The sequence below is a fragment of the Salmo salar genome, chromosome ssa01 (genome assembly GCF_905237065.1).
Source record: "Salmo salar chromosome ssa01, Ssal_v3.1, whole genome shotgun sequence".
NCBI classification, from domain to species: domain Eukaryota; kingdom Metazoa; phylum Chordata; class Actinopteri; order Salmoniformes; family Salmonidae; genus Salmo; species Salmo salar.
The window spans coordinates 161658368-161675376 of record NC_059442.1 but is presented as its reverse complement, the minus strand read 5'-3'; the positions used below and the strand labels follow the sequence as shown (position 1 = coordinate 161675376).

The 17009-nt window shown below is 43.1% G+C and overlaps 1 protein-coding gene across 2 annotated transcripts; it reads right to left on the bottom strand.

The window, feature by feature from the left end:
- Positions 1-1854: 1854 nt before the first annotated feature.
- LOC106571116 (zinc finger protein 665) lies at positions 1855-16543 on the bottom strand. Of its 2 annotated transcripts, XM_014143800.2 has the most exons (4): positions 16349-16543; positions 15459-15750; positions 15010-15105; positions 1855-3926 (listed from the first exon to the last, which is right to left on the bottom strand). In XM_014143800.2, exons 1-4 carry the CDS (start codon positions 16517-16519, stop codon positions 2173-2175), a joined length of 2313 nt encoding a protein of 770 aa, XP_013999275.2. In that variant the 5' UTR covers positions 16520-16543; the 3' UTR covers positions 1855-2172. The 2 variants fall into 2 exon arrangements, with proteins under 2 accessions (XP_013999275.2, XP_013999283.2); XM_014143808.2 differs by lacking the exon at positions 15010-15105.
- Between the last annotated feature and the right edge of the window lie 466 nt (positions 16544-17009).

The window sequence follows — 17009 nt, the reverse complement described above, 5'->3', positions numbered from 1 at the left end:
CGTGGTTACACGTGGTCTGTGGTTGTGAGGCCGGTTGGACGTACTGCCAAATTCTCCAAAACAAAGTTGGAGGCAGCTTATGGTAGAGAAATTAACATTCAATTCTCTGGCAACAGCTTTGGTGGATATTCCTGCAGTCAGCATGCCAATTGCATGCTCCCTCAAAACTTGTGAAAACTGTAGCATTGTGTTGTGTGACAAAACTGCGGGACACACTGCCAACAGCCAGTGAAATAGCAGGGCGGCAAATTCAAAACAAAAATCTCATAATTCAAATCTCTCAAACATACAACTATTATATCCCATTTTAAAGATAATCTTCTCGTTAATCCAACCACATTGTCCGATTTCAAAAAGGCTTTACGGCGAAAGCATAACAGATTATGTTAGGACAGCGCTGAGACAAGAAAAACCACAGCCATTTTCCAAGCAAGGAGAGGCGTCACAAAAACCAGAAATACAGCTAAAATGAATCACTAACCTTTGATGATCTTCATCAGATGACACTCCCAGGACTCAATGTTACACAATACATGTATGTTTTGTTCGATAAAGTTCATATTTATATCCATAAACCCCATTTTACATTGGCGCGTGATGTTCAGAAATGCTTTGCCTCCCAAAACTTCCAGTGAATGAGCACATCAATTTACAAAAATACTCATCATAAACATTGATAAAATTTACAAGTTATTGAAAGAGTTATAGATACACTTCTCCTTAATGCAACCGCTGTGTCATATTTCAAAATAGCTTTACGGCGAAAGCACATTGTTCAATATTCTGAGTACAGAGCTCAGCCATCAAAGCAAGCTATACAGTTACCCGCCAAGTTCTGGAGTCAACTAAACTCAGAAATAGTATTATAAATCTTCACTTACCTTTGCTGATCTTTGTCGGAATACACTCCCAGGACTCCCACAAGAAATGTTCGTTTTGTTCGATAAACTCCATATTTATGTCCAAATACCTTCGTTTTGTTCGCGCGTTCAGATCACTAATCCAAAAGGCATAATGCGTGAGCGCAAAACCCGGGACGAAAAGTCAAATAGTTCCATTACCGTTCGTAGACACATGTCAAACGATGTTTACAATCAATCCTTAGGGTCTTTTTAATATAAATCTTTGATAATATTCCAACCGGACAATAGTGTATTCATTACAGAGGAAAAATAAGGAACGGCGCACCTGCGTGCCCACGCAGTAAACAACTCACTGGTCCCAGGCTCGAGACAGCTTATTCTCTCCCCAGTGACAGTAGAAGCATGAAACAAGGTTCTAAAGACTGCTGACATCTAGTGGAAGCCTTAGGAAGTGCAAAAATGACCCCACAGACACTGTAGTTTGGAAAGGCAATCAGTTGGAAAAACTACAAACCACTTCCTGGTTGGATTTTTTTCTCAGGTTCTTGCATGCCATATGAGTTCTGTTATACTCACAGACATCATTCAAACAGTTTTAGAAACTTCAGAATGTTTTCTATCCAAATCTACTCATAATATGCATATCCTACCTTCTGGGCCCGAGTAGCAGATAGTTTAATTTGGGCACGTCATTCATCTGAATTTCCGAGTACTGCCCCGTCACTAAAACGTTAATCAGTTTCTTGACATGCCTCAGCTGTCAGGTGGATGGATTATCTTGGCAAAGGAGAAATGTTCACTAAAAAGGGATGTAAAAAAAAAATTCTGGCCAAAATTTGAGAAATAAGTACACTTTACATGTTGCATTTATTTTTGTTCATATATATATATATATATATATAAAATAAAAAGTATGTATAGCTAAAACAGAAGTCCTATGGATTATCTTGGCAAAGGAGACAAAATGACAGAAAATGTGAATGACTCGTTCTGATATTTTCACATGAATTAGGTGTTTAATGATTTACACAATAGAAAGAAAAAAAACATCGTAAATGATTCAGCAGTCAGAAATAAACGTGTCCATGATAATGTGGGCTAATGAACATTGACCCTTAAACTTACAACAATTTCTCCAAGCATGACAGCAGGCACTCATCTAATTTCCTAAAGCACACATTCATTTCCTATGAGGCTTTCCAGAAACCCATCCCAGAACTTTTAACCCTACAGATACATCCCCGTTGTTCCTGATGTCTGAAAGCAGGAAGTTGCCCCACTGTGAATGACAGAGACTATATCACTGAGTCTACATCACAGCAGCATTATGGCAAGCACTGCTGTCTTCACCTCCTTTCTTATTTCTGAAAGAGCGGTCTGAAGATTTACGAGACCGATCACGTGTCGCTGCCACACCATTACAGCTATGGTTTTTGTAGTGTCTTATGTCAGAAAAGCCCTTTCCACATCTCTTGCAATAATAAGGCCTAACTCCAGTGTGGACCTGCATGTGGGCTTTGACATTGTTAGCTTGGCTGAAACCTCTACCACAGACGTCACATTTGAATGGCTTCTCTCCCGTGTGGACTCGCTCATGCCTTTTGAGATTGGTGTTGACTGAGAAAGTCTTGTCACAATAACTGCATTTGAAGGGCTTTTCACCTGTATGGATTCGCTCATGTCCTTCGAGAGCTTGCTTAAGAACAAATTTCTTTTCACAGTATTTACAAGCATAGGGCTTCACTCCACTGTGAAGTCTCATGTGATAGTCCAAAGTATTTTTATAGGCAAAGGTCTTTCCACAAATGGAACAAGAGTATTGCTTTAGTCCTGTGTGACTTCGTTGATGGTTTTTCAGAGTTAGCATGGAGCTGAAGCCATTCAAACACACGTCGCAACTGAATGGCTTTGTTGAGGTTCCCGCTCTCCTGGCGGTTCTCTCTCTCGTTCTCTCTCTTCTCTGTCGTTCCCTCTGCTTCTCTCCTTCAGCTGTGTGCCATTTTAGATTGTGTCGTCTCATTTGAAAATTGTACATAAAAGTCTTTCCACATAGGTCACACATAAATGGTTTGGTTGCCCCATGACGGTGCATGTGAGCTTTTAGGTCGGTGGACTGAAGGTAGCTTTTCCCACACACTTTACATTTGTACGGTCTCTCCCCTGTGTGAAGAACTTGGTGTCTCTGAAGGTTGGCTTTATGGCCGAAAGCAGCTCCACATGTCTCACATTTAAATGCCTTCTCCCCTGTATGAACAACCATGTGATTTTTGAGGCTGCTGCTTGTCATAAATCCCTTACCACACTCAGAACATGAGTGTGGACGTACACCTGTATGTGTTCGCATATGAATATTTAGGCCACCATGCTGTCTGTAACTCTTTCCACATACAGAACAGCTGTACGGTTTTTCACCGGTGTGGATTCTCTCGTGCTCGATAAGCAGTTTCCTTGATGTGAAACCCTTGTCACAAGTCAGGCACTTGAACGGTCTCTCCACTGCATGAACAAGCTGATGTCGTTTCAGATCCTTCTTGGTAGACAAAACATTTCCACAAATTTTGCAACTGAATGTTTTTTCTCTGTAACGCAACATGTGATGTTCGAGCTGCTTGGACATTCTGAATGTTTTGCCACATTGACCACAAGTGAATGGCCTTTCTTCTGTGTGAATTAGCATCTGATGTACCAGTGTGTGAATTAGCTTGTGAGCTTCCAGTGACCCCTTCCTGCTGAAGGTCTTTTCACAAACATCACACTTGAAGGGTCTTGTGTGAGTTAGCTTGTGTTGTACCAGTAGGTTGTTCCTGCTGAAGGTCTTCTCACAAATATCACACTTGAAGCATTTGGTTTCTTTGGATCGTATCCTTTTAGTAGTATTGCTGTTTTTCTGGCTTTCATGGCTGTCTCTCCCGTTGCCCTCAGGCAGAGCAGCTCTCATATGCTCAACGTTGGATTCAGTGTCTCTTGGGGAGGGGTCTGTATTCAGTCCATCTGTGTCTCCCAGAGAAGAGTCACACTCCAATGAAGAAGTTTCTGTGGGTTTACTGCAAACCATTGCAGGACCTAAAGACAAAAAGGATTATGAGTATACATATATACACAAACACATAAAAAACTATAAATTAAGCAGGTTTTACAAATGAGGATTATACAAAACGAATTTAATTAAAAATAAGTAGCCTTGTCCGAGCTAGAACGGCCCATATAACCGGAGCCTATAGATCTTCTGTTTATGTAGCATGAGGCATCTTGATGATGTACAAATAAAGCAGCTGGACAGGATGCTAGTCTGAATCTTTTTTTTACATTAGCATTAAAATAAACATACGTTTACCTGCCTGTGAATTGTTTTCAAACAACTGGGCCATATTCATTAGTGCACACTGTAGCAAAACGTTTTGCAAAGGAAAGTGAAAACAAACATTCAGGTAGTCCCTTCCCCATAGACAGCGCATCCAATAGGTTAGCTAAGCTTCCCCCTAAGTCAATTTAATTACATTTGCCCATATTATGTAAATTACTCCTGTCTTTATAGAAATCAAATGATTCAAAATACTAAACCAGAGAGCATGATATAGCCACAGAGGATCATTAGTGTCTCCCAAAAAATAATTGCGGATGGTTTTAAAATCACAAACGCATAGCCTAAAGTTGGGAAGCGTGCAATTTCAGCAGCTTGGCAAATGCTCCGAATGTGTGCAAAGAAAAAGAAAAGCATTGTTCAGAATGTTATTTTTTGCAAATAGAGTTATTATAATCTTAAATTTATGACTACCCAATTAGGTCTTCATGGGTACAAAAAGTTGGACCCCTTCCAAAATGGACCTGGGGCTTTCCCACCCGGACCCGATATACACTACCATTCAAAAGTTTGGGGTCACTTAAAAATGTCCTCGTTTTTGAAAGAAAAGCAATTTTTTTGTCCATTAAAATAACATCAAATTGATCAGAAATACAGTGTAGACATTGTTAATGTTGTAAATGACTATTGTAGCTGGAAACTGGATTTTTAATGGGATATCTACATAGGCGTACAGAGGCCCATTATCAGCAACCATCACTCCTGTGTTCCAATGACACTGTGTTAGGTAAGTTTATCATTTTAAAAAGGCTATTTGATCATTAGAAAACCCTTTTCTAATTATGTTAGCACAGCTGAAAACTGTTATTCTGATTAAAGAAGCAATAAAACTGGCCTTCTTCAGACTAGTTGAGTATCTGGAGCGTAAGCATTTGTGGGTTCGATTACAGGCTCAAAATGGCCAGAAACAAATTCCTTTCTTCTGAAACGCATCAGTCTATTCTTGTTCTGAGAAATGAAGGCTATTCCATGTAAGAAATTGAAGATCTCGTACAACGCTGTGTACTATGTTACGTACGTAACATAATGGGGGCTCATCCGGGATAATCCATTAAACCCACCGGACGCTGCAACACTGAGCTCTCTGTGGTAGGTAATTGAGGTGTGATGGTAGGTTGTGAGTTTGGACGACTTGTTTAGTTAGCGTGTATTCGGAAAGCTGCAATGTACAAAATGGCTGCCTCAGCCATTTAAGTTTTTTGAAGCGCCCTCTATTGATTGTTTGGTGGGGTTGCGGAAAGTAGACCTTTTCGCTATAGCTGACCATTATGGACTCTTCGTCCCTGAGAAAGCCCTAAAGGCTGAGCTTTTGGTGCTAGTCAGGGAGGATTTAGTGAGAGAACGAATTCTCTCGTTGAAAGAGGATGAGGGGGAGGCTTCAGGAGAGGAGAAGTGTAGACCTTCCGATGCCAAGTCGGAGGACGGTGCGGAGGAAGGGGTTGCTCGTACCCCCTTTACATTGCCCCGATTTGACTCTTTATCTTCTGCTTCGGGTCATTCAGACGGGACCGCTAGGCTGAAGGTGAGGCTGGCCCGTTTAGAAATGAAGCAAAAAGATAGAGACAAATGTAATTTGATCTACAAATTAGGAAAACGGAAATCGACAAGGTGAGGATCTGACAACTGGAGCAAAGATGCTGGCTCCAGTGTGACTCCACACCCTGCTCATCATGAAGCCCACTTTGACATGAGTAAAAATATAGCTTTAGTCCCTCCATTCTGGGAGTTGGAAGTTGATTCCTATTTCTCTGCTTTTGAGCATGTGGCCGCTGCGCTGCATTGGCCACTCAAGGTTTGGCCGCTCCTGTTACAATGTAAATTGTCTGGGAAAGCCCAGGAAGTAGTAGCTGCTCTCTCCCTGGAAGACAGTTCACACTATGATACAGTTAAAACTACCGTGTTGCGGTGCCTGAAGCTTATAGGCAGCGCTTCAGGAACCACAAGAAACCCTCTCACCGTACGTTTGTCGAGTTTGCAAGGGACAAAGAGTCTCTGTTTAATCGCTGGTGTTCAGCCAGCAAAGCTAACACCTTTGCTGATATTCGGGAGTTGATGCTGTTGGAGGATTTTTAAAGCAACCTTCCTGATAGAATTGTAGTTAATTTAAGTGAACAGAAAGTGGTGACATTGGCCCAGGCAGCAGTGTTGGCAGATGAGTACGCTGACACACAAGACTGTCTTTGGTGCACCTCGTTTTGAAGGCTGAACAATTACGTCATCAGTGCCTTGTTCAGGTCGCTTTTCCTCTGACAACCCTAAGCCTTTTCATGAAATCCGTGAATGTTTTTACTGTCACCAAAAGGGTCACGTGATTGCGGACTGCCCGGTTTTGAAAAATAAACCGAAACAGTCCCCGTCACCGTCCCCAAAAATGAAAAGTGTGGGTTTAGTCAAGTCTTTGGCTCGTCCGTGGGGCAGAGTTATTGATTCAGCATTTGGGAAACTGGATCCTATCTATGCTCCGTTTATCTCTGCCGGTTGTGTTTTCTTAACTGGAGAACAAGCGGATCAAAACCCATACAAATCTTACGAGACACCGGGGCGGCGCAGTCAGTAATCGTTACTGATGCTTTACCCTGGTCCTCTGAAACGTATTGTGGCTCTCATGTCATATTACAGGGGATAGAGACAAAAACAGTACCTGTACCATTACACTGGGTCCACTTAGTGTCAGACTTGGTATCAGGACGTTTCCGTGTCGGTGTAGTGTCTACACTGCCAGTAAAAGGAGTCACATTGCTACTAGGGAATGATATCGCTGGTGGTAACGTCACTCCTGTGTTTCAGTGGTAGTAAACAACCCAGAAATCAAAACAGCAAATGATAAATTGGTTCAAGCATTTCCCCATGTTTTTCCTGCTTGTGTATTAACGAAGGCACAATCTCGAAAGCTAGGAGATGTGGTGGATTTGGCTAGTTCCATTTTTGAGAATGTTGAAGTAGAAGACAAAGCACCGGGTATTCCTTCTGTAAAGCCGACGGTTTTTACCCCCATAAAAACTAAGGCAGGGGAAAGCGAAATTGCGCCCCAATTACAAGACATTCTTTTGTCTGTCACGAGAAGGTGATTGAATGTCAAAAAGGAGACACCAATTATGTGATAAAGACCCCAGACCGAAGGCGTTCTTCCCGTGCGAGTCATGTTAATATGCTTAAAGCATATTATATACACGTGACTCTCCAGACAGCTCCTCAAGTAAGACGGTCCAGCCCGCCGTCTCCAGTGTGGCTGCGGTGGTGCTGAAGCCTGGCTGGGACCTAGAGGAGGATAAGGAGGACGGGTTGAAGTTACGCCATACGTTACAGCAGTGTGAACGCTTATGTAATTCGTAAAATGCTGAAAAAAAGTTACCCTCTCAAATGGAACATTTGGATAACGATCAAACTAATGATCTTATACTATACGCTGCTCCTATACGTCAGCATCCGTACCGGGTTAATGCTGAGAAAAGGTCTTATTACAGAATGACATGGCAAAACCCAGTAACAGCTCCTGGAGTTCCCCCGTGTATTCTTGTTCCTAAGCCTGACGGTACGTCTCGCTTATGTATGGACTATCGTCGTGTAAATGCAGTTACAAAGTCTGATTCTTTTCCTCTACCTCGCTTAGATGACTGCATTGATAGAATTGGCTCTGCTGCTTACGTTAGTAAGTTAAATTTGCTAAAAGGTTATTGGCAGGTGCCGCTGACCTCTCAAGCTTCTGACATCCTGGCTTTCGTTACACCTGATAACTTCGTACAATACACTGATGCCCTTTGGAATGTGTAATGCACCTGCTACTTTTCAGCGCCTAGTTAATATTGTGTTTGCGGATGTGCCAAATTGTACGGCTTACCTTGATGTGGTGATTAATTCGTCTACTTGGTCTGATCATCTCTCCACCTTAAAGTGTGTTTCAGCGGTTGGAGAATGCTTCTTTAACCCTCAATTTGGCCAAGTGTGAGTTTGGGAAGGCTACTGCGACTTACTTAGGGAAGCAAGTGGGACAAGGTCAAGTGCGCCCAGTAACTGGCAAAGTGGAAGCAATTGTTGCTTTTCCTGCTCCCACGACTGGCTGCCAGTTGCGCAGATTCCTGGGGATGGTAGGGTACTATCGTACATTCTGTAAGAATTTCTCGACAGTAGTAGCTCCCCTTACATCTCTGCTTAGTCCTAAAGAACCATTTAAGTGGTCCAAGGACTGTAACTATGCTTTTGAGTCCGCCAAAGCGCTACTTTGCAGTGCCACCGTGCTTGCCGCCCCCAACTTTGACAAACCTTTTAAGTTGGAGGTAGACGCTAGTATAGTGGGTTGGGTGCGGTTCTCTTGCAGGAAGATGAAGAGGGAGTGGATCGACCCGTCAGTTTCTTCTCCCTTAAGTTCAACTCGTGTCAGTCAAGGTACTCCACCATTGAACAAGAGACACTGGCTTTATTGCTAGCCTTACAGTTCTTTGAAGTATATGTGGGCTCTAGTGCCTTGCCACTACTAGTCTTCACGGACCATAATCCTTTGGTGTTTTTGAAGCAAATGTACAAATCAGAACCGCCACCTTATGAGGTGGGCTCTGATTGTACAAGGATACAATGTACAGATGGCCTATGTGAAGAGCATCGGCAACCACATTCGCCGAGCCCTATCACGGGTTTAGTAACTAGGGAAGCGTTAGGTTTTGTTATTGCAAACTCTTATGTTTGCATGTTTTGTGGTGGGCGTGTTACGTTCCCCAGTTTCTGTGTTGTGGTTTTGTTTGTAAGTGTGTGTTTCAGGATGGCTTCCTGAAATTCCTTTAAGCAGCTGATTGGTCGGCCACATCGATGATTGGAGAGCTGACCCCGCCCCCTCGTCAGGATACAGCTGTATCCAATTACAGACTCCTTCTCCAGCTTTAAAAACCAGTGTTCCTTTGTAAGAGAAGAGAGCTGAGGGTTATATCTTATGTTGGTTGTTTCCCAGAAAGCGATTTGGTATGTACTATGTTAGTTGTTGCTGAGAGAGCTGATTGTTATGTTCACGGACAAGAGGCCCGCGGGCATAGCTAACCCGTAGTATTCACTGTCTATGCACACTAGGTAAGACCTGGGCGGACCACCCCCTGTATTTTGGTTAGCGCACCAGGTGGTGCTAAGTATAGGTAAGTAGTGGATAGGCAGGTAAGGTAGGAGGGGGCTTTGACATTTACTTTCTTTGCTTTGGTTCCGTTCAGCCCCTTTTCCCCAAATTTACCGTGTGAAGAAATAAATTCCCAGTAAACGGTAAATTCTCTGCCTTTGTCATCCTTACTTGCACCTACAGTCCCATACCTCTTTCACTGCAAGGGGAGTTGAGTTGTAGCAGGGTGTTCCGTTCCCTCTTCCTAGAGGCGTACGTAACATCCCTTCACAGAACAGCGCAAACTGGCTCTAACCAGAATAGAAAGAGGAGTGGGAGGCCCCGGTGCACAACTGAGCAGGAGGACAAGTACATTAGAGTGTCTAGTTTGAGAAACAGACACCTCACAAGTCCTCAACTGGCAGCTTCATTAAATAGTACCTGCAAAACACCAATCTCAACGTTCACAGTGAAGAGGTGACTCCGGGATGCTGGCCTTCTAGGCAGAGTTCCTCTATCCAGTGTCTGTTCTTTTGTCTTCTATTTTTATTGGCCAGTCTGAGATATGGCTCTGCCTAGAAGGCCAGCATCGAGAAGTCACCTCTTCACTGTTGACGTTGAGACTGGTGTTTTGCGAGTACTATTTAATGAACTTACCAATGAGCTGGGCTTTACGGGAGTATCCGGAAACCATGTCTCGGTCCCAAAATGTAGCTACTAACCTTGTACGACAGCATGCCTTTTAATTTTGGATATTCACAGTTATGAAAACTGGTTGTTTTGCAAATGTTGAACTTATATGGCTACTAATACTTGGAAAGCTAAGTCAAAGTCCAAGTATACAGACTTGACGATATTCTTGCAGAAAAATGGAATATGAATGAGAATGTCTCTTTCACGATTTGCCCAAATGTAACTGGGGACTTCACACTAAAAGTCCTGTTGTTTAGTTATCCGTCTGAATCTTTGCACATACACTGCTGCCATCTTGTGGACACTATCATAATTACAACCAGAGTGATGGCTATAACTATGACCTTTCTCTTGCATTTCAAAGATGGTGGTATTTTCTTCTACCAGATCTATCGTGTTATATTCTCCTACATTCAATTCACATTTCCACAAACTTCAAAGTGTTTCCTTTCAAATGGTACCAAGAATATGCATATCCTTGCTTCTGGGCCTGAGCTACAGGCAGTTCGATTTTGGTATGTTTAGGCGAAAATTGGAAAAAAAAGGGGGCTATCCAAATTTTTGTTGGCTTTTCTTTAAAAAAAACTTAATTTCTAAGTGACCCCAAACTTTTGAACGGTAGTGTACATAAAACATTTTAATATAGAGAGACCTGTTCCATTTGGACAGGTAGGATCCAAACCCAGTCCGATTTGAATGAAGGTAGCAGAAGATTTTTTTTTTAAGCTACTTTATTAACCATGGCTGCGCCACAGTAGGGAGAGAGGTGCCTCTCTAGCAAGCAGGGGAGGGGCATTACTGTGACCAAGTGATGCAGTGAGCGAGAGACAGCAACCAACCAAGCTGACTCGTGCTATAGATGGGTTAGCTGTCAATGTCACAAAAAAACTAGGCACATGGTTCAATAGGGCAGAAGTCTGAGTTGTGTATTCTGGATGGCCAGATAGCTACCAACAATGACAAGAAACTGCCATTGTGGGGAATCGTGACTCGTTTCAGTTTTCATGATTGTCAACATCATGATCTGTATCTAAGTGACTAGTTTGAAGTTCCATAATGATCTTGTTTTCATCAATTGAGTCCACTTTGATAGACAAAGGTATTTCATCCATCGACATGGTTTCCAAGACCACTGATTCAGAATCTTTTGTTTTAGCTTGACCATTATCTTGCATTCATCTAGATTCAGGTAACAGGTTGCTGTAACACCCCCCCTTTGACTTCGACAACTTCTATAGTTTAAAAACAGTACAGAAGCAAACGTGTGGATATGAACATTATCTTCAAAACATGTTTAAATCCTGTTTTGTTAAGAGTTGATAGTAGTTAAAAACCATAACTTCCAGCAAAATTACTCAATGACACCAACAGATCTTTCAGTCGGCTTGGGGATTGGAAACAGCAACCTTTCACTTACAGGCCCAACACTTAACCGCTAGGCCTGCCCTAGTGTCTTCCTTTTTTATGACGGTATAATATACCATCATTTACTGATAACTTGACACTCCCATCCTCTATATCTGAGCTACACTATACATATCAAAGTATGTGGACAACACTTAAAATTTGTGGATTCGGCTATTTCAGCTTCACCCGTTGCTGACCGGTGTAAAAAACAGAGCACACATCCATGCAGTCTCCATGCCTCACCCAATGTGGTACGGATCTGTTATTTTTTTTTAATTCCTTATAGCTGGAACTTCCATCAGGAGCTAGCCAGCTAACTAGCTGCTAGTCTTTGTTAGCCACGGCTAGCGGTCCTCGCCTTTTTCCCCCCCGGAATCAGCCAGCCTTAGCTCGGACAATCACCTGCCAGTCTGCACAGCGCGATATCAACCCAGAGCATATTGGACTGCCTCTCTCCACCATATCACCGGATTCCTGCCACTCTGGATCATTACACCGGATCATCGCAGCTAGCTAGCTGCAAACGAGTGGCTACTGTTAGCTAATGCCTCTGTCCCGAAGCAAGCACCAGCTAGCCTTGAGCTAGGCCCATATACCAGCTAATTCTAGGGCTACAATACCTCCTTTGCCAGTTGGCCTGGACCCTTTATTATCAACACAGAGCCCCGCCAATCCATCACGACTGGACTGCCGACGTGATTTCCCGATGTTGTCTCAACAGGCTATTCTGTTACGATATCGCAGCAGAACCATCTACTAGCCCCGGGCCGCTAGCTTTTTCTGAACGCTGTGTCCCCTGCTTGCCCACCGTAGTTGTGACTACCGAACAGCACCCTGACTCACCTATTGCTACTCGTTTGACCCTATGATCACTCGGCTACACAGCTGATGCACCCTGGACTGTTTCAATAACACGGTACCTCATTATGTTTACCTGTCGGCCCCAGCCTCGAACTCAGGTCCTGTATGTATCTAACTGACCCGCTCTGCCCATTCATCGCCATTTACCCGTTGTTGTCTTAGCTGTCCTGATCAACACCTGTGATTGCTTTATGACTCTCTAATGTCAATATGCCTTGTTTACTGCTGCCTTGGCTAGTTTTTATTGTTTTATTTCACTGTAGCGCCCTCAGTCCCGCTCAAAATGTCTTAGTTCTTTCGGCCCATCCCACACATATGCGGAGACCTCACCTACGTTAATTGATGCGTGACGATGAGAGAGGTTTCATCTCTAGAGGCAACGCATAGGTTTACCTCCACTGTACTCACATCATACCATATCCTTGTCTGTACATCATGCCTTGAATCTATTCTACCACGCCCAGAAATCTGCTCCTTTTATTCTCTGTCCCCAACGCACTAGACGACCAGTTCTTATAGCCTTTAGCCATACCCTCATCCTACTCCTCCTCTGGTGATGTAGAGGTTAACCCAGGACCTGTAGCCCCCAGTTCCACTCCTATTCCCCAGGCGCTATCATTTGTTGACTTCTGTAACCGTAAAAGCCTTGGTTTCATGCATGTTAACATTAGAAGCCTCCTCCCTAAGTTTGTTTTATTCACTGCTTTAGCACACTCCACCAACCCGGATGTCCTAGCCGTGTCTGGATCCTGGCTTAGGAAGGCCACCAAAAATTCTGAAATTTCCATTCCCAACTACAACATTTTCCACCAAGATAGAACTGCCAAAGGGGGTGGAGTTGCAATCTACTGCAGAGACAGCCTGCAGAGTTGTCACGCTTTCCAGGTCTGTGCCCAAACAATTTGAACTTATACTTTTAAAAATCCACCTTCCCAGAAATGTCTCTCACTGTTGTCGCTTGTTACAGACCCCCCTCAGCCCCCAGCTGTGCCCTGGACACCATATGTGAATTAATTGCCCCCCCATTTATCTTCAGAGTTTGTACTGTTAGGTGACCTAAACTGGGATATGCTTAACACCCCGGCCATCCTACAATCTAAGCTAGATGCCCTCAATCTCACACAAATGATCATGGAACCTACCAGGTACAACCCCAAATCCGTAAACACAGGCACCCTCATAGATATCATCCTGACCAACCTGCCCTCTAAATACACCTCTGCTGTCTTCAACCAGGATCTCAGCGATCACTGCCTCATTGCCTGCGTCCGTAACAGGTCCGCGGTCAAACGACCACCCCTCATCGCGGTCAAACGCTCCCTAAAACACTTCAGCGAGCAGGTCTTTCTAATCGACCTGGAAGGATATTGACCTCATTCCGTCAGTAGAGGATGCCTGGTTATTCTTTACAAGTGCCTTCCTCACCATCTTAAATAAGCATGCCCCATTCAAAAAATGTAGAACCAGGAACAGATATAGCCCTTGGTTCTCTCCAGACCTGATTGCCCTTGACCAGCACAAAAACATCCTGTGGCCTACTGCATTACCATCGAATAGCCCCCGCGATATGCAACTTTTCAGGGAAGTTAGGAAACAATATCCACAGGCAGTTAGGAAAGCAAAGGCTAGCTTTTTTAAACAGAAATTTGCATCCTGTAGCACAAACTCCAAAAAGTTCTGGGACACTGTAAAGTCCATGGAGAATAAGAGCACCTCCTCCCAGCTGCCCACTGCACTGAGGCTAGGAAACACTATCACCACCGATAAATCCACAATAATTGAGAATTTCAATAAGCATTTCTCTACAGCTAGCCATGCTTTCCACCTGGCTACCCCTACCCCGGTCAACAGCTCTGCCCCCCCCACAGCAACTTTCCCAAGCCTCCCCCATTTCTCCTTCACCCAAATCCAGATAGCTGATGTTCTGAAAGAGCTGCAAAATGTGAAGCCCCCCAAAAAAAAAAATCAGCTGGGCTAGACAATCTGGACCCTCTCTTTCTAAAATTATCTGCCGCAATTGTTGCAACCCCTATTACTAGCCTGTTCAACCTCTTTCGTATCGTCTGAGATCCGCAAAGATTGGAAAGCTGCCGCGGTCATCCCCCTCTTCAAAGGGGGAGACACTAGACCCAAACTGTTACAGACCTATATCTATCCTACCCTGCCTACGAAAGCTAAGTTAACAAACAGATCACCGACCATTTTGAATCCCACCATACCTTCGCCGCTATGCTTTCCGAGCTGGTCATGGGTGCACCTCACGCTCAAGGCCCTAAACGATATCATAACTGCCATTGATAAAAGACAATACTGTGCAGCCGTATTCATCAATCTGGCCAAGGCTTTCGACTCTGTCAATCACCACATTCTTATCGGCAGACTCAACGGCCTTGGTTTCTCAAATGACTGCCTCGCCTGGTTTACCAACTACTTCTCTGATCGATTTGACACACTGAACTCTGAGGGCCTGCTGTCCGGACCTCTGGCAGTCTCTATTGGGGTGCCACAGGGTTCAATTCTCGAGCAGACTTTTCTCTGTATACATCAGTGATGTCGCTCTTGCTGATGGTGATTCTCTGATCCACCTCTACGCAGACGACACCATTCTGTACACCACTCACTGGTGGTGACACCACTCAGTGGCTGCCTATGACCTTCCCGTTTTGGCCCATTTGCTTCTGTTTGGTTCCTAGTGATTAAGACTTTGGTTTGCTAACCATTATTCAAAATAACACAATTTGAAGGATTACCTGCACAGACTGACATCGCGTTAGTGACAGTGTTTGCTTGACTGACATTCCCTGGCAATGTTGAAGCCGCTGTCATTCCAGAGAACATTGAGAGACCTAAAACATAACAAGCATAATTACCTTTAACACACATTCACCTTTCCCTTTCTTCCCACAAAATTGTGTGATTTAGGCCTAAATGTATTTGAAAATAAATGATCACCAATAACTAGCTTTAGCTAAAGCCTAGGCAGGTAGCCTAGTGGTTAGAGCATTGGGCCAGTAACAGAAAGGTTGCCAGATCGAATCCCAGAGCTGCCAAAGTAAAAATCTGTTGTTCTGCCCCTGAACAAGGCAGTTAACCCACTGTTCCTAAGACGTCATTGTAAATAAGAATTTGTTCTTAACTGACTTGCCTAGTTAAATAAAAAAATGACTATTGGCTAGCTAGCTAGGTCTATGACACTCACCAACTGGTGGAATTGCAAAAATCATTCCATTGAGCAGAATATGTGTGGGTCCTTTCGGTTCTGCTTGTGCCTGCATTTTAGCCAGTGATGCTCTATAATTTTCAGCCTTCTCAGTCAATGCCTTCATATCTTCATTCATCTGCTCCACCTTGGTTTTCAGAACTTCCTCCATCTGCTCCACCTTGGTCTTCAGTTTATCGTTCTCATTTTGTGAACTTGAGGAGACCACTAGGAATAGTTGGCAAATTTTACGAATAGCCTCCTCTGTCACCAGATTCATAATTGTGCACAGCTGTGAAGAGAAATTGAAAAAAAATGTTACCTAAATAGTGAACTGTGCAGTCAGCTACGCTCCAAAGAAAATGATGTGAAACCACTAAGTTAACGCGGCAGGTAGCCTAGTGGTTAGAGCGTTGGTCCAGTAACCCGAAAGGTTACTAGATCGAATCCCCAAGCTGACAAGGTGAAAATCTGGCGTTCTGCCCCTGAACAAGGCAGTCTTCAAGCCGTCATTGTAAATAATTATTTATTCTTAGGTGACCTGCCTAGTTAAAAAGGTAAAAAAATTACAATAAAAAAAAAAAAAAAAAAAAATCACACTAAGCTAACGGCTAGCAGTTAGCTAACTAGCTAGCGCAACTACCGTAGATAAGGAAATTGCAGGAAGCTGGCTAATTTAGCCATAGTTACACCAAATATTCGTATAGTGGTTACACAACGTTGGATAAACTACTAGACAACGTATCTTTAGCTAGTTAGATAACGTTACGCGTTAACAGTACCATACGTTGCCACAGATAGAACAATGAGGCAGATATTTTTCCGGATGTATAACTAATTGGGTTACTTTAAAAACATATTTGACGCAGTTAGCTTAACTCTGTTCTCACCTCGCTCTCCGGATTGCAAACGTAAGAGTTTGGCACGGTGGTCAAAAATTTGCCAATTTCTGTCATTGCCGTCTCGACGACAACGGCCATAATAGATGTTGTTTCTAACTGAAACATTTTGTAAGCTGTAGCCATTTTGCCCTCACACTCACTCACATAACAGCTAGCCATCTGTCACTTAGCATCGGCAGTTCCTTCCTGTACGCCGAATTTTCAAAATAAAAGTACTCCTGACTTTTACTTGACATTGTTTTCTGGATAAAAAAATTATCATAAAATTATACTTTGAACTTACTTAAACATACATTTATTGAAAATGCAAACAAGTCATTATAGAATTCAATTAGAACGAAGTTAACTTTAAATAAAGTTTTTAACTGTACTATTACATTTTAAAAACTATATTGGTGATGCTTTTCATTATAATCCCCTATGAAAAACAACAATAATAACACAATACCAACACTGTTGCTGGAAGTTTTAATGATTTTTAACTGATGTCAACTCTAAACCTTCAAGCTGCATACTGGACCTTGTTCCAACTACACTACTGAAAGAGCTGCTTCCAATGTTTGGCCCTCCTATATTGAACATAATAAACGGCTCGCTATCCACCAGATGTGTACCAAACTCACCAGTGGCAGTAATAAAACCTCAATTG

Coding starts and splice junctions, on each gene's coding strand:
- LOC106571116 (XM_014143800.2), bottom strand. CDS start 16,519: ATGGCTAGCTGTTATGTGAGTGAGTGTGAGGGCAAAATGGCTACAGCT. Junction 15,751..16,348: donor TTTGCAATCCGGAGAGCGAG/GTGAGAACAGAG, acceptor TTCTCTTCACAG/CTGTGCACAATTATGAATCT. Junction 3,927..15,009: donor CGCGATGTCAGTCTGTGCAG/GTAATCCTTCAA, acceptor TTTTGTCTTTAG/GTCCTGCAATGGTTTGCAGT.